Genomic DNA, 16,833 nt, shown 5'->3' with positions numbered 1-16,833 from the left:
CCTAATCAGCTAACTGCATCAGAATTTACCGGTTATTTCAAGGTAGTAGAATACAATTGTAAATTATAATAGTGAACCATATTTAGATAAAGAAATATGAATAAACAGACATTATACTTAAAACTATGAAATAATAAAATAAATTTAACGGTAGAAGTTATTGATTTCTTAAGAGATACTTTGAATTAAATCTTGACTTAATAACACATTTTGAGAAGTCAGAAAATAATCACTTTTGATTTTCTACTAGGTAAATTGACAAATTATATGATATTTACAATATAAGCTAGCTGTTTAAATAGAATTAATCAGTAATAATTTAGATTTAGACAACTTATAGATAAGAGTGTAACTACGGATCTTTCTACTGGTGTTTATTTTCATAGGAACAAAAAGTCCCACTTATTATAAATTGAATCATATTTTATATAGAGAAAGATAACAAACTACTTGATCTTATCTGGTAAGGATATACAATATTATAAATACAGAGGAATTTGTAATATTTGTATAGCTCAATTCTATTTCATTGTGACACCTTTAGATATTTTTATTATTTTAACGTCTTGTTTAGTAACTTCACTACTAAGAAAAAGGTGCAACTTATTGAATTTCTATATAACTTTTACAAATACTCTACTGAGAGGTTTTGTAGTAAATAATTTTCCTAATGAGTATGATAGCACTATCAAGCAGAGTATAGTGAGCATTTCGAAGAGAAAGTCAAAGTAAAAAAAGAAGTACTAACAACTTTATAGTATATATCATAGGATATATATATACCTAACTAATCCTAGATGTTGAAGTAGATTTCATGGCATCTTAATAATCGTTAATATGTGAATGTAGGCTAATAAGTAAGGTATGTCTTTGTAAAAGGTACCAACAATAGCTATATTCAAATTACTCTGGCACCAGATTACTCATTAATTTAATTTAAAATAATACCATCATATTTAGTTTGGAACCATCTCATTGCTTCATCCTTTGTAACACGTCCATGTTTACCGATATGAGTACGACACTTTCTTCTTAGGCTAACACGGTTTCCTGGACGTGCTAATTGAACGAAAAAATCCATCCCATAAATACCAGTGCTAGGGTCATATTTAATACCTAAATCTATGTGCTCATCAATACCAAATCCAAAATTGCCAGTGGCTGAAAAATTCCTTCGTCTCAATTCATATTCTTTAACTTTCAGACCCTTCTCCAATATTTCCTCTGCTTTCTCTCCGCGTACAGTAACATAACATGAAATCTTTTCAGCTCTACGGATTGAAAAAGAACGCACAGTAAATCTAGCTTGTCCAAATACTGGTTTCTGATTAGTTAGTTGTTCCAAAACTTTAGCAGCACGTGTCAATCTATCACCTGACTGCCCTACACTAATATTAATAACCAGTTTCTCAATCTTAATATTTCTCATAGGATTTGTTTCGTTTGACATTTTACTATGGGAAGTATGGATTTCAAGAAAATATTGTCCAGATTTATTGTAAAGTGTTCTAAAACAAACCTTAAAAAAGTAGGTTATAGTTTGTACGTTAAGAAGTTATAAAAGCCATTCAACAATAATGCTGTTGGAGACACGTGCATATTAGACAGTGCTATTGAAACTTGTGCTAGTCCGGCCACTAAAATTTCATTATTTGAGACAAGTTGTCTCCAGGAAAATGCGCCTTGAATACTTGCCGCAAGTTTTCTTCCATAATTGAATTGCTTTTTTTATGAGGTTTGTGGGAATCATTATATTTATGAATTCATAATGAATAGTAAAAAGAAATCTGTTAACAAGGTATGAATAAAGTAGCTGGTTTTTTTTTAATTTGAAGATAGTTCTTGTAAATTTCTAAATCTATTTTTTCTTTTTAAATAGGTTGTAAGCAATACAGAAATTGGTGATTTAGATGAATTGGACTCTTTATTAGCTGAGTTAAACACTGGGAACCAACAAGATGAGTGCAGTGCAACTTTGAAGCAGGTTGAAGTGAATCAACAAGCTGAAGAGGTCTCTTTACAAACTCTGAAGAATAGACTTAAGAAGCAGAAGAAGAAGCAAGCCAAGGCACAAGGTGCATCAGAAGAGAGCAATGTAGGAACCACTTCTAAAAATAAGTCTATGAGCATTGCTGCCCGCGCAGCTGCAGAAAGGTTAAGATTAATTCAGGAGGCAGAGGAGGAAACCAAAAGACGAGAAGAGGAAGAGAGGAGATTAGAGGAAGATAGAAAAAGGCAGGAGGAAGAGGCCATTCGAAAGAGAAATGAGGAGAGAGAACTTAAACTGAAACTTAAGAAGGAACGTCGTGAACAATTGAAAGCTGAGGGGAAGCTACTTACAGCTAAGGAGCGTCATGAACGGTTGAAACGTCAACAATATCTACATTACTTACAATCACATGGGGTATTGTTGAATTCAAGCCAAAAGGTGGACTCCTCTTTACTGAAGGAGCAGGAAACTACAAGAACATTGGCAAGCCGCAAAAAGAAGGTATACAGAAGGCTACCAGAAACTCAAGAGTTTATAAATGAAACCACAAGTGTTACTAGTATTATTGATGGAACTGGACTAGCTGATGATGAATTGATTTCTAAACACATTCCTGAAACATGGGAGGAATTCCTTCAAGATGAAGGCACAGATTCATTGGATGTTAAGTACACTACATCATATTCTACTAATGTTGAGTATGAGGGCAATAGTAGATTAGCTGTGGATTTTACGACATGTACCAATGAACAGGTGCATGGGGATGTATCTGAAAGGAGCGAGTTCCGTTCTCCAATTTGCTGTATTCTAGGACATGTTGATACAGGAAAGACGAAAATACTTGATAAAATGCGAAAAACAAATATACAAGACAATGAGGCAGGTGGAATAACGCAACAAATAGGTGCTACTTTTTTTCCTCCAGAGATGCTATCTGAACAGATCAAGAGAGTAGATAGAGAATTTGAGTTGCAGATTCCTGGTTTATTATTTATTGACACACCAGGTCATGAAAGTTTTAATAACCTACGTTCACGTGGCTCCTCTCTCTGTGATATTGCTGTATTAGTAGTAGATATTATGCATGGTTTGGAACCTCAGACGAAAGAAAGTATTGGTTTACTACGTAATAGAAAATGTCCTTTTATTATTGCACTGAACAAGATAGATAGACTTTATGGATGGACTGGATGCTCATGGTTACCAATACGTGATACATTAGATAAGCAAAAGTCTTATGTAAACGATGAATTTGGGACGAGATTAAGTCAAACTTTACTACAACTTTCTGAAGAAGGATTAAATTGTTGTCCTTATTGGGAAAATGATGATTTACGTAGTACTGTTTCTATAGTTCCAACCAGTGCGATAACTGGAGAGGGAGTTCCGGATTTAATATATTTGATTGCTAAACTAACGCAAAAAATAATGGGTCTGAATTTTTTGAAATTAAATAAAACTGAACTTAGCTGTACAATTTTAGAAGTTAAAGCTATTGATGGACTTGGGGTAACAATTGATGTAATACTAGTATCAGGTACACTACATGAGGGAGATACAATAGTTGTATGTGGTTTATCAGCTCCTATAGTGACTACAATTAGAGCATTACTAACACCACAACCAATGCGCGAATTGCGCGTGAAGTCAGATTATGTTCATCATCATAGTATCACTGCATCAATGGGAGTCAAGATATGTGCAAACGGCCTTGATGATGCTGTGGCAGGAACTCAACTAATGATTGTGCCTAAAAATGCTACTGAAGAAGATATAGAATTATTAAGAGAACAGGTTATGGAAGACATGGGTGAGGTTTTTCGCTCTGTAGATAAGAGTGGAAATGGTGTTTATGTGATGGCTTCAACACTTGGTTCTCTAGAGGCTTTACTAGTATATTTAAAATCGTGTAATATCCCGGTAGTTGCTCTCAATATAGGAACTGTACATAAATTAGATGTTAGGAGAGCATCAATTATGCATGAAAGAGGCCATCCAGAAATGGCTGTGATCTTAGCATTTGATATTAAAGTAGAAGCCGAGGCCGAACTAGAGGCAAAGAAACTTGGTGTGAAGATTATGAAAGCCAATATTATATATCATTTATGTGATATGTTTACAAAGTATTATACTGATGTCCAAGAAGAGAAAAGAAAAGAGAAATCTCTAAGGGTTGTTTTTCCTTGTGTTTTGAAAATTATACCTCAATATATTTTTAATGTAAGAGATCCCATTATATGTGGAGTATATGTAGAAGAAGGTATTCTCAAACCTGGAACACCTTTGTGCATACCTGATAAAGATAACCTTATGATAGGCAAAGTTGCTAGTGTGGAATTTAACAAGAAAACTGTAAATGAGGCCAAGAAAGGCCAAGAAGTTGCTATAAAAATACAGCCACTTGGTTCAGATACCAATATAATTTATGGCAGACACTTTGATCATAACGATAAACTAGTAAGCCGTATAACTAGAGAGTCCATTGATATTTTGAAAAATCACTTTAGAGATGATCTTTCAAAAGAGGACTGGAAATTAGTAATTCAACTTAAGCGTGTGTTTGGAATATCATGAACTTTATACAGGGTATATTAAACTTTACAAAGTTCGGAATTGCAAGTCAGTCTGCTTTGGAATATAAATTTAGTCAAACTAAGAATTGCAATTTTTTTATTTTTTATCTTTTCTCTCTTCCTTCTCTTTCTTCTTTTCTTTTGAAGAAAGGATGTAAATGTTTTATCTCTTGGACACCTCTTTAATGTTTTCTTTATAAATTAATTGAGATTTTTAAGTTTAAATAGTAATATATGAATGTTACAAGTGACGTATACCTCAATAAGGTAAGGCTATTGTTTAGACCTAAGTCTTGTGGCGCATTGTAATGATAGTAATGAAATGCTGGAATAACCTGGTATTTCTGTATATTTGTTGAACTCAGTTATTTTAATATTAAACACTAGTATTTTCCTTTTAGACTGGATTTGAATATCACATTAATTATTATAGGCTTATTTCTTCGGGAGTAATTAGACTGCTCACTTGAAATTTACTATTTACTATCCTTTGTTTAGCTAATACAATATTTAGTACTAAATACAGTGGGGATTGCGAATATTCTTAAATAAATAAACAGGTAATTAGGTATAATTTTGGATCTAAGATAATAAATATTCGTAATGCAAGTAGTTTTTACAAAATCTCTTGACGCCATCTAAGTCCCACAGGGTAACAGGTAAGATGACACTTTCATTACAATTTGAATACAATATAAAATGATTTTTTGGTTTTGAATTTTATTATGATTATATCTATATTTAAACAGTGCAGAATCTGCGATGAATTTACTAAAGCATATTGCAATGAGGATAGTGAATTTGACAGTTTTAATATTTATATGGGTAAACTTAATGTTGAAACTGAAGTAGATATCATTAAATATCAATTTACAGACTTTCCTGATATATCCAATAATAATGACAAATATCTTAAATATCCTATTTTTCTTATTGATATATTTCCACTAGATTTTACTTCGAAGCAGTTTATAGCAGAACAAACTCTGCTGCAGCTTGGATATTTTGGTGGTGTTGGATGGACTTTGTCCAAAACAAGAATAAGAAAACTGGGTTGTAACTCAATTTTTAAATATATAAAAAACTTAATAAAATATTCTATGAATAATCTAAGAATAAGGCTAGCAATATCTCATAGGCAGCTATCTAACTGGTTAAACTACAAGTGTATTGATAGATTTCAATTAAAAAAATTATGCAGGTTAGGAATTCCTAATAGTTTACGTGGTGAAGTATGGAGTTACTTATTAGGTAGTGATGAATTATTATCAAAAAACTCAGCAATTTACACAAGTAAATTAAAAGAGAATATCTCAAAAGAATTTGAGGAGCAAATTAATGTAGATTTATGTAGAACATTTCCAAATTGTGCACTATTTAATGAGTCTTATGAAAGAAATGGAATAAATAGTTTAAGAAGAGTACTATATGCATTTGCTGCATATGATAGAGATATTGGCTACTGTCAAGGTATAAATTTTATTGCAGCCATCTTCTTATTACACATGAAGGAAGAGTTAGCATTTTGGTCACTTGTTAAGTTTATTGGTGCAAATAATAGTAAGCAAATAAAAATAAACTTAGAAAGTCCGAGAAGCTATTATACAAAAGGAATGGTAGGAGTAAAACGCGACATAATAGTGTTAAAACAACTCTGCGATATGTATCTTCCAGACATATCTACGAAGTTTGAATACCTAGGTATTGATATCCAGTGGTTTGCAATTGAGTGGTTTCTTTGCTTTTTTATCACTTCATTTCCTATTTTAACTCTCATGCGCATATTAGATGTCATAATTAGTCATGGATCTTCATCACTATTTCATATTTCTCTTGCGTTATTATATTTAAATAAGACCAAAATTATTCAATGTAATGATATGGATACTTGTATGAGCATACTTAAGGCTACTACAAAGTATTCTGACAATCCTTCACTAGTTATTAAAACTGCCTTCAGATATAAAATACATAAATACTTTCTTCATGAGCTTCAGCTAATAATTCAGAATCAATTGAATAGTGAACAGAAAAGATTACCATATAGTTTTAATTAAATCTTCATAAATTGTTCAATTTTTAAATATATTCAGATACAAAAAAACGTTTATGTTTTTATGAAATCCATATTGGCCTTTGATTTCTAATTAAACTCTCGTAATCTCGGTTTAGATAATTGGTAAAATAGGAAGTTGGCATTTCCATACTATCTATAATATCAAGAACTTTGTTTGTTCTGGGATCTATCATTTTCTGTATACTTCTGAACCAGGCATACACTTTTTTTTTACTAATGGATAATCTAAATATACCAAACTTATTCAGATTCATGGGAATAGTATCATTAGAAGAAATTTCAAATAAATCATCTGTTATTTTCCAGCAGTTGCTAGTATCAATGACTTCAAGATTGGTACAATTTCGCAATATAGCTCTTAGTGCACTATTATCTAGATTTTCACATCTTGATAACTTCAGTGATATTAAATTTTTCCATGAAATCCCAATCTTACATAATGTATTTCTTGTTAATTTATTGCAGCCAGATAAGTCCAGTACTTTTATATTTGGGCAGTACTCCATACAGGTAAGGAGAGTACTGTCGTTAAAATTCTTAACATCAACAGCAATTAAAGTTTCTAATCTCTCTAAAGACCCAAAAGTTTTTTTTAATTCGCTCTCTTCTATATTTGCACAGCCTTGCAGATTTAAGTATTGAAGCGTATTATGAAAAGCTATTAAAGGTGAGATTTTTGTAACTAGTAAACAGTTGAGTAATTCCAGGTATTTTATTGGAGTTGAGCAGTTTTTATTAGTTTTGTGATTATTTACAATGATCGCTTCATTGTTGATAGCCTTATCTTGATTAAATTTCGCTACTTTGATTTCATTGTACACTGTTTCAATATCAAGTCCTGTTAAACTAATTAATGATGAATTATTTATTGTACATGTAGTTTTCTCTAGTTTTCTTACACCACAGCTTAAATATTCAAGAGTTCCTACTGTTCTTATAATAGGAAATGATGTGATTCCACTGATTAAAAAGCAGTCAGTAATATCGAGAATTTTTAGATTACTTAGTCTTAAAAGCACATTTCTTAGAGTTCTATCTGTAATTCTACAACCCTGAATATTTAGCTTGAAAATCATTGAAGGAAAATTGCGAGTGAAGTATAGTTCTCTAAATTCCTTATCGGATAATTTTGCAAAGGTCATATTTAGTATACCAAGATTTTTATAGCTGCTTATTACTCTTTTAAGTATGTAATCAGACAGATGACAGTTCTTTTGTAAAGAAATTTCCCAAATATTTTCTTTGACAAAGTTAGATAACTTTTTATTTACTGAAAGTAAATCTACTGATTTTACTAGCTGATCTTTGTAAAATATGGTAGTTGTGAAGGGAAACACTTTAAAGTCATCGCTGCTCAAGCATATAGGCTTGGTTAACCATGATAAAATTTTAAAAATGAGGTCTTCTGGGAGATTGCTGAAGTAATCATGTTGTACTATAGTGTTATTTTCTACATTAGCTGAATCCTGCTTAGTATACTCATATCTTGATATCTTAAAGGGTTTGATATTATTGAAGATCTCCAGATGGAGCTGTTGCTTTTTTTTTAGAGGCTGTTTTACTGATTCAATTTTCTGTGGAACCTTTATATCTTCACAAATTTTTTGAGTTTTGGAATTACAAGGTATACATGTTAAAGGGGGGAATAAACAACATGAAGAAATATCAGATATGCACTGAACAAAAATTCGTAAAGAGTATTCATTCCCATTGGATAGATAAACTATTATTCTTTTTTTCGTGACTATAGTTAGTTTGCCCTCTTTTATAAATTTCCATACTACTTTTGTCACGTCATTTTTTAGTGAGACCTTAAGCTCACGACAACACCCAACAATCATTATTTCAAGATCACTATCTTGTATCACTCTATAGTGTACTCCATAATTAGATACATCTTGACGTTGTCTAATTATCCTTCCATTTACTTCTATTTCAGGGCGAGCACGAATAAATATATACTTACTCAAGATAAGATTGCTTACCTTTTCCATGTTTCATAGGTGCATATTATGTAAGTATTTTCTTTAGTTAGTAATAAAATAATCTAACTTCATATTTTGCAGACAAAATCAGTACTAAAAGCACAATGTTATATCCCTAAGTGAAAGCAGTATAAGAAATAAAAAAAAAGAAAAGTGAGCTAGACCGCTTACTAGAGTAACTACAGATTAACTTCAAATATTGCTATACACTACTCTGGAGAAGATATGATGATTTTATTATTATACATGTGGTTACTAACAGCATACACTTATATTATTATTTAGAAATGGCGCAACAACAAATAAGTAGATGTTACAAATATAATATTCCACTGAATTTATAGTGCTACTTGAGTTAATACCTTGAATAAATTCTGTATCAAAGAAGAATATTTTATAAAAGGTTACTTCTAAAGTTTTGTTCTCCAGTACAAATATTTTAAGAGTTTTGAGGAATGGAGCTAGGAATTCTAAAGCCTTAATCCCTACTTTATGCTATTATGAAAGCAGGTAAATATACTATTTTTGTAATGATAAGCCTTTTCGTAGGTTTTAGATTTAAATAATTGCGTGAGTATATTCTAACAAAGTATTGGGAAAGTGATTTCTAGCTGTGCAAATAGAATAATTTAAGCAGTTTAACAATTAAAAGTGTTCCAAAATATAATTTTATTTATTTGATACAGTATAAATATTGGATTATAATTCTTAAGAATAATTAAATATATATACCTACTATTTAATAGATATAATAACTTGTTCACATTTATAGCTGAATACTAGGTTTGCAATAGTTCATTAGTCTCAGGTTAAGGAAATTTTTGTTATTCAGAATTAAAAGTAAACTATTTAACCTTTCATAACATTTGAGATATTTTTTTACTTTTTGTTTGATTACTTTAGATAAGTCTACTTTGTAGATTTAGAAGATGATGCTAATAATATTATAATGAAAGAAATGCAATACACTAGTTCAGTATATTAACAAGCCTCACAAAAACTACCATAGTTTCTTTTTTTAAGATAAATTCTTTTTAAACTGTTCAAAGGATATGATCTAAACTATCAAAAATATTTATTAAACAAAGTTCAATTGAGATTACTAGTAAAAAGCTACTGTTCATTGTACTAATATCTAGTAATAGGTTGATGTAAAGTTGTAATACAAACAACCGAGTATTAAACTAAAATGATTATATATAAATGGATTTTGAAATATAAGCTGAGTGTATACAGTTTGAAGAGAAAGTTACACTAATATAGAATTGCTAGAATATGGAGTTGAAAATATTTTGTAGTAAAGCTCATGATTATAGTGGTATAGAGACAATTCCTACATGATCCAACGAACATACATTAGTATTAAAAACTTTACTACAGCTAAGATGTACGCTAATAAATATGTATGGCATTTGGAAAATTGAGGAAATACTATTTAAAGTAAATAATATTTAATTAGGAGGGAAGGGGAGGAGTTTTCTTTTTTTTTTTTTACTAAGGGAGTCAGTCAGCAAGGTACTAAAAGGTAAATTCACTATTTATTACATTGTACCTTGTTGAGCATAGGAACCTTCTGCTACTACAGGTGGGCCAAAATAGGCCAAAGCATTTCTACTCTTGTAATATTCATTTCTAACAGCAGATTGAGTCATTTTAATATTACTCTTCATCGCAATAGTTTCAAAAACACTTGCCCAGGCGGTGATGTGGCTAAATGTTAAAACAACAACAATAGAGAATAGTGTATCTAAAAATTTAAATGAAGGAAATATTAGAGCAGCAATCATCAAGAGTCCAGAAAGTTTACACAGTCCCAAACTAGCAAATCCCATCATCTCCCTCGTTCCATCATTGGAGTACACCTCGATTAAAAATACTGCCAACCCAAGTAAAGTGATACCAATACTAGTTAGCCCAATTCCCGAATAAAACAAACATTCAATAATACTGTTAAGATTAATACCTTTAAGTGCATTCCCTTCGTAATAGCTAATATTTGAATAAATAGTTACTATTAATAAAATTAACCCTAGCAAAGTAACCAAGGTTCCTTGGCCAAGTGCCTTACATCCTGCCCTATATCCTCTTGTCTGACTAATGCTACCATCATCATCCATTAATACTGTCGATACATTCAAACATAGAACTCCAATAATTAAGATCATAATAAACACAAAACTAACACTTGTAGGAATTGTTGCATCATTAAATGGACTTAAAAATTTTATTACTTGGAGTCCATACCCTGCTGATATAGAGCATAAAAGAGTTCCAATGAATCCAAGAAGTATTAAACCAAAACCCAATTTTAAATTATTAGCTAAAAATTTCTCAAAAAATAAGGGATGCGATGGACCTCTCCCTTCAGGTGCATCCCCTGGTCGGACAACATAAGTAAAATACATCATCTTCAAACAAGTAATAGCAAAGGTATAGTATGTAGCTTGATTTTCTGTATATTAGTCCCAATTTTTTTTATATATTAGTGATTATGTATGCATATATTTATTGGAAATATTGCAAGAGGAAAAAGCATGCCTCTATACAAGGTTGTATACATCCTACGTATAGTTCGCTGTGCGCAAATACACATCCACAAGGTCTCTGATAAAACTTGCACTATACAATATGCAAATGTAATTAATTTTATTGAGATCTTTTAATTAGAGATTGAGCTAGGTTTTTTCGCATAATTCAAAGCAGATTATTTATTGTTATTAATATTTACCTTCATTGTTTGGTAATAAAAAATTCTACCTCTTAGAAGGAAATCCAAATATTGCGGGGAAAAAAGTCTAATATAACTGGATTTTTTTCAATAAAGCAGAAAGTGTATATTGTGAATCTAATCTGTACCCCACTTTAAACAAAATGTTGATATCTCTTCAGTACTAGATACCACTTTGTGATATTTAATATTACATAGGCAGGTAATAAATTTCAGAATTTAGGATAAAGATTTATTAGTAATGAAATAGGATATTTAAATAGTTCAGACTATTCTAAGTTCCCACAATATTGCGTTATTTTAGATTTCAGAGTACTAAGTTTGTGTCTAACTTAATGACATCTAATAGGATTTCAGCCTATATATTGTAAAGTATAAAGCAATTAGCACTTTATCTGAGTATGTAGTCTGAAAATACTGCAGTTGATAAAGTAATGCTTTTATTTAAGCTTGTGAATTATTAAACATCGCTTACTAAAGTTGATATTGTGCCGCCTAGTATTGAGGAACGCATGTCTATTATACTGAGGTTTTTGATTAGAAGGTAGCTATCTGTAGACGACATTGCGGATTTGTGTGGCATGTGTACGTAATATATTGTAATATATATACGTAAGTAGACAAGTTGCCTAACGTAGTGTTTTGTCCATATTCTTCAAATACATGGCAGCTATCATAGACATGTGTACCAAAAATCTAGATATACTTTGGTAAGAGGAAGTAATTAAAATATATTAGATAGGTATTTTTAGTTTCCAGAAGTAATAATATAGGACAACTGTATTCAGAAATCTCGATCATTTCATTTAAAGAAATTTCGGGTGTTACTTTATATTTTCGATTTTAGTCAAATAGGAAAGGGAGAATGTATACAAAAGGGTATTCTGGTGAAGAGCCTATGCTCTACCATCAAGGAACCGGAATAAGTAAGGCTTCATCAAACCACTTCAATATGGCTGCTTCACAAGGAATGCAAGCAATGAATGATGGCATTATGGATGATGAGCTCATAAATGAAAGAGGTGAGGAGATTACTCCAATAATTACTAATTTCTCCTGTATTATGCTAAGATCTGGTACTTTCTTGCAATGTATTAGTTTAATATTATTATGTATTATGTATACTATCTTTGGAAATAGTGGATTTTTTACTTTTGATTTATATGGAAATGGTGGAACACTAGCAGAAGATTTGAGCTACTATGCAAGTGTTGCTTGTATACTATGTATGTACCTTGTGGGGGTTTTATTGTTGGCAGGGTTTCAAGAATTCATTGCTGATAATTCAAAGGCACCTCTTGGTTTCCGTGCAGGCTCCAGATTACTGAATACTGCCAATATTATTCAAGTCATTGTAATTGCACTTCGAATTACACAATTTTCATTTGCTTACTATTACTTCAATCAGAAATGGTATGGCAAGTTTAGTCAAACAAAAGGTGATTGGTGTTTATACAACTTTGGAATAGTTTGTGAGGCATTGAGTTTAATGATGTATGGGATAGGATTCTTTTATGTTGAATCTTATTCAGATTTTGGGGTTGGAGAACATTATGCTTATGCGATGCTAGGATTATTTTGTTGTGCAGGGATTACAGAGTTACTAATGCTGTTTACAGGATTTGGAAGCTTTTTTACCTTGATTCTTGTTCTTGCGTTGATAGCTACAAGTATTTGGGCATTTTATTTTGAGCCCCTATTAGAAACCTACTCTCCATTGCTATTTTCTAGAGATGTAAATGCTGATGTACTACCAAAAGAAACTTTGGCCGATGATGATATGAGCATTGAAAAAAGTCGTGGTGTAAATAATTTCCAACCAAACTTCACCTACCAGCTTTATGCAGGAGCTAATGGTGGTAACTCCTATGGAGTTGAAATGCAATAAATTAATGAATTTAATATTTACATTATTGATTAATCCAACTTTGTCAATTACCGAGAACTCATGGATATTACAGAAACACTGAATAAAGTGGTGTTTCTTAGGAAGTAGTGTGCTTTTATGCTTTTTAAAGGGGAATAAATAGATAAGGTCAGGGATGCCCAAGGGAATTTTACTAAGCAAAGGCTTCCCTTATTCGGTTTTTCACTGGGGAGTTGGATTGAAGTGTTTTTTTTAAATTTTGAAAGTGGCACAAGCTTGCATTGAAAATGATTAAGATCTCATTCAAATAGAAAGAACATTTTAGTGTAGTTCCCAAAATAGCTACTCTAGTTTTCTAATGAGTTTTCTAGCGCAAAGAATTGAGTTTGTATAAAACTAGTGTAAAATTTAGTTTTTATTGCATTTAATTGATTCTTAATGGTATACATTTTTAAAACTGAATCTATATAATTGGAGAAATTGATATGTTTTTTGTAGTGTCTTACTATTGTAAATTTCGCTATTTTTATTATTAGTAATATAACTTTATTAATAGGGTGTTGCGAGACAAATATTAGCATATACTCTATTAAAAACTAGTTATTCTATCAATTTGGACAGTTTTAAGAGATTAAAATATATTTCAAACTACAAATTAAAAAAGAAATTATATTGAACTTCGTCATATCTCTTTATAAGGAACATATTATAGCTTAGCTCATATTGTAGAAATTATCGAATAAAAGTTATATGAAGTACTTAAATAAATTTTTAATTGTCTTATTAATGATCACAATATATGGGATATTTAATAGTAAACTTTGATCTTAATCTACTTCTTTTTAAGAGGCTGTTTAATGAGACTGAGTGAATGTTTCAAGAATTACCTGAAAATTCCAATAAGCTATCTGTAAAAAATAATGTTTCAATTTAACTAGAATTTCGTGCTAGTCTATTTGTTAAAATGTAAATATTTAGAGAAAGTTAATCTTTTTGGTATAAAGTGAGGAAGATCGACTACTGTGGAGCATCATACTTTTTCCTTTACCAAAATAAAAAGTCCAATTCTATTTAGTAGTATAGTACATTTGTAGTTTTAATAAACTATGAACTAACTTAATATTCACACTTTATAGGCTGATATTTAATCATCTAATTTTGAATTATAATATTGCAATACTAAAGTTAGAGAATAAATATATTTAAAATGCTAACTCCAAAATCCGATATTAAACAAAGTTGGATTTTTATTTAAAGAGTATAGAGAATCAATATCTATACATAATCTTATTTTAAACATGTGAAATTTATAAGATTCCAGCAAACACTCCAAAGATTTTATAGTCTAAGTTTACTGCTGGAGTTTTTATAGTAGCTTTATATAAGTTCACTAATAATATTAATTACTTAATATATTGTAATTACAAATAGCCTAACAGCTAAAAAAAAGTGGTTTTGTTTAAAAAATTGGATTTATTATTATATTTATTTAATTTTGCATAAGTTGAAGAACATATCGCAAATTTAAAATATCTCTCTTCTCTACAGGTACTGACCTTTAAAACTTGCACTTAAAGGGTAATTTTCAAATATAATGCAGAACTTGATAGCAATTCATAACATTACTTTAGATATTTGCTAGATTTCGTATCCCAGTGTAAAAGATAAGTTGGCAATAAATTGGCAAATTTGTATTCAGCGGTAAGTACAGGTTGACAATAGTATGTACTAATACTTTTTTTTTCTTTCTCTACTTCTAGTTTCCCCCTCCAATTCAAAGTTAAGATATACAATGAGTCATGTTATACCAAAAGATTCTCAAATATATTTAGAATCGAAAAAGGCAAATAATATCCTTAAATATTCAAAAAATTGGGTAGAGGATGAAATGCTACGTACTTGCATAAGTGCTGGATTACCTGAAAACTATGATTTCGAAATAGGGAAAACAATAAATCGAATAGTAGAGCTTAAAGCAAGTAGACCAGAGGAAGATTTAGAGAAAGAGTTTACTGTATATCTTCAAATGCCTGAGGGGTTACTTATATTTTCTGATGCCTTATCTTCTATTATTGAGCATTTTGCTAAGGTTAATGTGGTTATTTTAGGTGATATTACTTATGGAGGATGCTGTATAGAGGATCAACTGATGAGATGTATAGAAATGGCACACTGTAGTGATATGAATTCTTCACTACTTGTCCATTATGCACATTCCTGTTTAATTCCAATGGATGAGCTAACAACCTATCAATGCCCAGATATACCAAATATACTATATGTTTTTGTAGAAATTCATCTTTCCATACAACATTTTGTAAATACTGTTAAACAAAACTTTCATAAAAAAACTAAATTATCCCTTTTATCAACTATCCAGTTTCACAGTACCATAATTAACGGTACTACAGAATTGAATGAACACTTTTCCAGTCCTGTTGAAATTTTATCATGTGATCCATTAGCATTAGGAGAGACTCTTGGTTGTACTAGTGCAATTCTTCCTGATTATATTGATGTGTGCATTTTTGTATCTGATGGAAGATTTCATCTTGAAAGTGCAATGATGCAAAATCCGCATGTAGAATTCTATAGATATGACCCTTTTTCTAAGAAGATTACATTGGAGAAATTTAACCACATATTACTTCATGAGAATAGAAAAAGTGCGATAAAATCATCATTTAATATAATTAAGGAAAAATCTAAATCAGTTGGACACAATTTTGTAAATATCGCCTTACTATTTAGTACTTTAGGGCGACAAGGAAGCTTCGCTATAAAGGAAAGACTCCAGGTATTAGTAGATGAACACAACAACAAGACTGTTGAACTCTTACCACTTCATTTAAGCACTATGATGCTCTCTGACCTTTCCACTGAATATATTAATGGTAAAGTTTTAAGTGGAGTCGATTTAGCTATACAATTGGGATGTCCACGCTTGTCTACAGATTGGGGATTATACTATGATAAACCAATTTTAAACTCATATGAAGGCTTTATTTTACTTGGAAACTTATCTAAAGGGAATTATGAATATCTTTTGACATTCCAAAGTTTGTCTAGCAAGGAAAATCCTAAATTTTTATATCGTGAGATTTATCCAATGAATTACTGGGCTATGAAGGGTGATATCTGGTGCAACTATTATGCTGGGGAGTCACGTAATGGTACATACACCTCAACTACTGAGCAAAAGCAGATAAATAGAGAGAAGATGAGGAGGCAAAAGTTGAAACTACTAAATCTAAAGAAAATAGACGTCAAATATGACTCCTAAATAAAAAGTGTGATTCAATACACTAAATATTTGTTAAAACCTAATAATTAAAAGATGTACCATAAAGTTGTTATATTTTAAGTAATACGGAGAAACTGGAGTGTATTTAATGTGTTTTAATGGCACAAATGCTTCTAATTTAATGTAATTATGGTCCAAACTTCTGAACTTCAATAGATTCAGAGAAAATTACACATTAATATCTGTATGTTTCTAAGTTACTATGTTTGATGAGTCACATGTATTCAAAATTATTTTTCATTGTCCAACTATTTATATCCTATGTGAATTTTTTATTATTATAGTAACTTTTCCCAGCATCTTTTGATG

At 30.7% G+C, this 16,833-nt stretch overlaps 7 protein-coding genes across 7 annotated transcripts, besides 5 other annotated features; 4 read left to right on the top strand and 3 right to left on the bottom strand.

Annotated features, from left to right (window-relative positions):
- Nucleotides 1–925: 925 nt before the first annotated feature.
- Nucleotides 926–947: a sequence feature (AT_rich).
- CMU_007700 (60S ribosomal protein L11, putative) lies at nt 932–1,450 on the bottom strand (the record flags this gene model as incomplete). The annotated part of the gene is made up of 1 exon (XM_002140593.1): nt 932–1,450. The coding sequence occupies one exon, from the start codon at nt 1,448–1,450 to the stop codon at nt 932–934; it is 519 nt and encodes a 172-aa protein (XP_002140629.1).
- A 318-nt stretch (nt 1,451–1,768) lies between these two features.
- On the top strand, nt 1,769–4,564 carry CMU_007690 (eukaryotic translation initiation factor 5B, putative; the record flags this gene model as incomplete). The annotated part of the gene is made up of 2 exons (XM_002140592.1): nt 1,769–1,798; nt 1,880–4,564. 2 exons carry the CDS (start codon nt 1,769–1,771, stop codon nt 4,562–4,564), a joined length of 2,715 nt encoding a protein of 904 aa, XP_002140628.1.
- Nucleotides 4,565–4,655: 91 nt separating this feature from the next.
- Nucleotides 4,656–4,706: a sequence feature (A-rich).
- A 582-nt stretch (nt 4,707–5,288) lies between these two features.
- Nucleotides 5,289–6,620, top strand: CMU_007680 (TBC domain-containing protein; the record flags this gene model as incomplete). The annotated part of the gene is made up of 1 exon (XM_002140591.1): nt 5,289–6,620. The coding sequence occupies one exon, from the start codon at nt 5,289–5,291 to the stop codon at nt 6,618–6,620; it is 1,332 nt and encodes a 443-aa protein (XP_002140627.1).
- Nucleotides 5,627–5,661: a sequence feature (AT_rich).
- Nucleotides 6,621–6,678: 58 nt separating the features above from the next.
- On the bottom strand, nt 6,679–8,634 carry CMU_007670 (uncharacterized protein; the record flags this gene model as incomplete). The annotated part of the gene is made up of 1 exon (XM_002140590.1): nt 6,679–8,634. One exon carries the CDS (start codon nt 8,632–8,634, stop codon nt 6,679–6,681), a length of 1,956 nt encoding a protein of 651 aa, XP_002140626.1.
- Nucleotides 8,635–9,283: 649 nt separating this feature from the next.
- Nucleotides 9,284–9,356: a sequence feature (AT_rich).
- An 810-nt stretch (nt 9,357–10,166) lies between these two features.
- Nucleotides 10,167–11,033, bottom strand: CMU_007660 (uncharacterized protein; the record flags this gene model as incomplete). Its single annotated transcript, XM_002140589.1, has 1 exon — nt 10,167–11,033. One exon carries the CDS (start codon nt 11,031–11,033, stop codon nt 10,167–10,169), a length of 867 nt encoding a protein of 288 aa, XP_002140625.1.
- Nucleotides 11,034–12,218: 1,185 nt separating this feature from the next.
- CMU_007650 (uncharacterized protein) lies at nt 12,219–13,241 on the top strand (the record flags this gene model as incomplete). The annotated part of the gene is made up of 1 exon (XM_002140588.1): nt 12,219–13,241. The coding sequence occupies one exon, from the start codon at nt 12,219–12,221 to the stop codon at nt 13,239–13,241; it is 1,023 nt and encodes a 340-aa protein (XP_002140624.1).
- A 1,450-nt stretch (nt 13,242–14,691) lies between these two features.
- Nucleotides 14,692–14,717: a sequence feature (AT_rich).
- A 295-nt stretch (nt 14,718–15,012) lies between these two features.
- On the top strand, nt 15,013–16,503 carry CMU_007640 (putative diphthamide synthesis protein; the record flags this gene model as incomplete). The annotated part of the gene is made up of 1 exon (XM_002140587.1): nt 15,013–16,503. The coding sequence occupies one exon, from the start codon at nt 15,013–15,015 to the stop codon at nt 16,501–16,503; it is 1,491 nt and encodes a 496-aa protein (XP_002140623.1).
- Between the last annotated feature and the right edge of the window lie 330 nt (nt 16,504–16,833).

The sequence above is a fragment of the Cryptosporidium muris genome, genomic scaffold, assembly GCF_000006515.1.
Source record: "Cryptosporidium muris RN66 scf_1106632373431 genomic scaffold, whole genome shotgun sequence".
Lineage (NCBI taxonomy): Eukaryota > Apicomplexa > Conoidasida > Eucoccidiorida > Cryptosporidiidae > Cryptosporidium > Cryptosporidium muris.
The sequence above is the reverse complement of the archived record's forward strand: the minus strand, read 5'-3'. Positions and strand labels throughout refer to the sequence as shown.